Source organism: Gnatocerus cornutus, chromosome 9 (genome assembly GCF_029298725.1).
Source record: "Gnatocerus cornutus isolate USDA-ARS CGAHR chromosome 9, icGnaCorn1.1, whole genome shotgun sequence".
In the NCBI taxonomy this organism is placed as follows: Eukaryota; Metazoa; Arthropoda; class Insecta; order Coleoptera; family Tenebrionidae; genus Gnatocerus; species Gnatocerus cornutus.
In genome coordinates this window covers 1895372-1899080 of record NC_142241.1, presented here as the reverse complement: position 1 = coordinate 1899080, position 3709 = coordinate 1895372, and the positions used below count along the sequence as shown (strand labels likewise).

At 30.4% G+C, this 3709-nt stretch overlaps 1 protein-coding gene across 1 annotated transcript; it reads right to left on the bottom strand.

Moving 5' to 3' along the window:
- Nucleotides 1-255: 255 nt before the first annotated feature.
- Nucleotides 256-2607, bottom strand: LOC148167716 (uncharacterized). The gene is made up of 2 exons (XM_088044589.1): nucleotides 2527-2607; nucleotides 256-2468 (listed from the first exon to the last, which is right to left on the bottom strand). The coding sequence occupies exons 1-2, from the start codon at nucleotides 2590-2592 to the stop codon at nucleotides 399-401; spliced, it is 2136 nt and encodes a 711-aa protein (XP_087900715.1). The 5' UTR covers nucleotides 2593-2607; the 3' UTR covers nucleotides 256-398.
- Between the last annotated feature and the right edge of the window lie 1102 nt (nucleotides 2608-3709).

The window sequence follows — 3709 nt, the reverse complement described above, 5'->3', positions numbered from 1 at the left end:
TAATTTGTTTTTGTAACACAACTACTAACTAAAATTGATTTTCTTATTTTGTGATATTAAAAAGGTACAGATTTTCTTATCTTACTTTGTCGTAATTAAGAGAATTGTTTATATTTAGTTATAATTTTCATTGAACATATAAATAATAATAGTTTGGTTTTTTTTCAACTTATTTTCTTACCATATCAAATATTATGTACCAACTAACATAAAGTCGTAAGTCCCGGTTTAATGAAATATTAAAAAATACTCAAGTAGAAATGTATAATTTAATCAAAGATTAAGGGCAAAAAAATGAGATTATTTTCCATTACAATTTACAGATTCTCAAACTACCTTAAAATCAGCGAAATGCACATAAAATAAAACAGGGTACATAACTAACAGAGAGAATGATTTTAACATTCATAGCTATCCTCTACAATTGTTTCTATGTTTGGTTCATCTTGCAGTGTTTTTTTCTCAAAATTTTCTAAATACCTGATGCTAACTTTACGATCATCAGAGAGATGAAGACCAATTAAAATTTTCTTTAAACCCTTTCTTTCATTTCCTTCAAGTTCAAATGCTTCATAGTATTTTTTCCGTAGACACTGTTTTAGGGCCTTCTTTGCAGAATCTTGTTTATGCCGCTTTAGTTCAATTATAATTACTGCACATTTTGAAATAATAATTAAATCAAGCTCGGGTGAGCAATCCAACTTCCCACAACTAGAAATTAACATCCAAAGGTCACAGTGAAAGTGAAAATGAGCTTTTGGTAATTCTCGGTCGGTATACAAATTTTCCACAGATTTTTTAAACGCAACATATTTCATAGGTTCATGCTTCTCTCCACTTCCTAAAGACTTTAATGCATTCACAAATGACTCTTGTTGTTCTACAGTAAACAGGTTAGTTTTAAATTTTACCAAAGCCTCCTGAAGTTTGTCTGTAAATACTTGTTTCAATTCTAGATTCGGAATTTGTAATGTCCAATTCCCATCATTCTTGTCAATAACGTTAAAGTACCCACATTGTGTGAGAAACTGAAGAGCTAAGTCTACCTGCACTAGTTCGATACAATTCAAAATTGATTCACGTAATGATTTCAGATTATAAATATCGTTCAACTCTATAGTTGTTGCTATGATGGAAATTTTCTCATTGTCTCTAACGGCAGGAAACACCTTCTCCCGCATTTTTTCGAATTTAAATAGTTGGCAGATATATTTGGTTCCAACCGATTCAATCCAATAACTTTTTCGTACGAGATTCGGTAAATAATTGGTAATAGACACAGGATTAGAAATAGTTGTATCTTTGTCTCCCACTACAGTGTAATTGTTGTACCAAAGAGTAATTTCATCAAGAGCTTTTTCTCTTTGACTTCCTTCTTTGACACAGTTGTTAACTAAAGCGTTTACTTCTTCTCTGGTAAATCCAAAGAATTTATAATAATCATAATCCTTGTCCAAGAATGTTCTACGTTGCACATTGTTAGCTCCTAATGAAATCGTACCGCCTGATGCAGTGACAGAAAAAATTATTACTCGTTGAACAAATTGTGCTGATATCTCATCTTTACATAAAAGACGCATTAGTTCTCGTATGAAAAACATAATCTGTCGGTCTGATGAGTTTTCACTAAATAACATATTCATAAAAGGTGCGTCGAACTCGTCAATCAATATAATAATTTTCTTATGGGTTTGTTTTGTTTGATAGTGGACCGACAAAACCTCGATCAAATATTTAAAAGCCACCATTATGTATTGTGGTGCTGTGTTACAATTTATTGCCTCTTTCCAATGATCATCATCATCGGCATTTTTCAAATAGCACAAGAAAGGTTCAATATCCAGTTCTCCCATATCGTTACTTGACCAGCTGAATTTTTCACCATCTTCGTGAATTAAACATGTTTTATATTTTCTAAACAGCTTCATTATCATATTTCTAAGACTCTCCAAAAAGTCGCTATATGACGTTACTGATAATTGTGCAAAATCAAGAAAAATTACTGGATGCTGTCCGCAATGCTTGCGAAAAAATCTTTTACTTCCACAACCATGATTCTCTATGCATTCTTCAGTGCATTTGTAAATTCTGAGATCCTGGAAAAGTTTATATTTCTCCAACTTTTGTTGTTCACTGCTGACAATTTCAAAAAACTTCTCCAGCATTTTGCAAGCCATAGTCTTGCCAAATCTGGGCGGTGCAGTGAGAAGTATTCTATGTGCATCCTTCATAACGCATTTAATAAACATAGACTTGTCCACAAAAGTCGATGTCCAACGAAGAACTTCAAAAACCAAGTCAGGATCCTGAAAAGACATAACAAATTGTAATTTCCATGAATTCCTATTTGAACATAAAACAAATTGTACATTTGTTCGAAGCAAGTTACTTACGTCTTCACTTTCATTTGAGCCTCCGGAAGTGTCCAAAGATGTTACATCATCCAGTAAATTTAATCCAAGTAATTCCTATAACAAAAGTGTAATACCATGTTACCGTGTGATACAATAATATGTCTGGTCTTACTTGGTCTGAATAGACAGGTTTACTTTCGACTTTTTTGCGCTTTGATGAGGATGAGGAGCCCTCCATCAGATCTACCTGAAAAAAATTTTATATTCAACGAATTTTTTTATCTGTAATCTGTATGAGTAAAAAAATATTAACAAAGTTCCGTTCAAAATGATTTAAAAAGATTCAAAATAAATTTTTTACAATAAATAAAAAAATGACCAATACTAAAGAGAACAAAATTGTAGCAGAATATTATACACCATTAAAATCAAGACAACCATCTGAACTCCAACAATTTAAAAACAGTTACAAATCTTTTACCCAAGATAAAAAAATAAATATACCAAAAAATATCAATGAAGTAACTCAAATGAGAAATCGTAATTTTGCCATTGAATATCTCAATTCGACTGTAAATAAAAAACTAACAAAGACAGAATTTTGCAAATCTAAAAATATTTCTAGAAATTCCCTAAATATGGGACTAAATTCAGTTGGAATTAAGATTGCATGTAAAACGAGAACAAATGAGAACAAACGGGAACAATCCGGGACAAAAGAGAACAAATCGGAATAATTGGGAACAAAAGAGAGAAAAAATAAAATAAAAAAATATTCGATAATGTAGAACATAAAGCAGGTAGTCGTAAAAATATAAGTTTAGATGAAGAAGCACATAAATTAATTAGTAAATCTTTAGAAACTTTTCAATCATAAATGGACAAACTAGTTTCATACATTCCCAACGATGAGAAAGAAAAATGGAAAAAAGATTTAAAACCTATTATTATTATTGAAATAGACAGATTAGAAGATGGAGCAAAAATAGTCGGTTTCAAACAAGAAGTAGTAGATAAATATATTGCAAGAGCTAACAGCTAATTTATTCCTTGAACAATTAATTATGACAGACTGTGAACTAGAATCCGCTAATAATAAAATCGATGAATTGGAATATAAATTAGACAACTACAATAATTATGATCCTAAGAAATTAGCAGAATTAAGAAACAAAACAGTAGTAATACCATCAAACATCGATGATGTAAAGAAAAGAAGTCTCAAAATATTTGAAAGACATACTAAAAATATGAGAGCAATAAATGAAAAAACTCAAAAATTGTAAATTAAATGGAAAGTACTGTATTCAAGAATTTAAATATATTCAATGAAGAATATCCAAAATTCAGAAAAA

Excerpts from the sequence above, each read along its gene's own strand:
- LOC148167716 (XM_088044589.1), bottom strand. The coding sequence starts at position 2,592 with ATGGAGGGCTCCTCATCCTCATCAAAGCGCAAAAAAGTCGAAAGTAAA. Across the intron at positions 2,469-2,526 it reads AACCTGTCTATTCAGACCAA|GAATTACTTGGATTAAATTT; the intron begins GTAAGACCAGAC and ends CTTTTGTTATAG.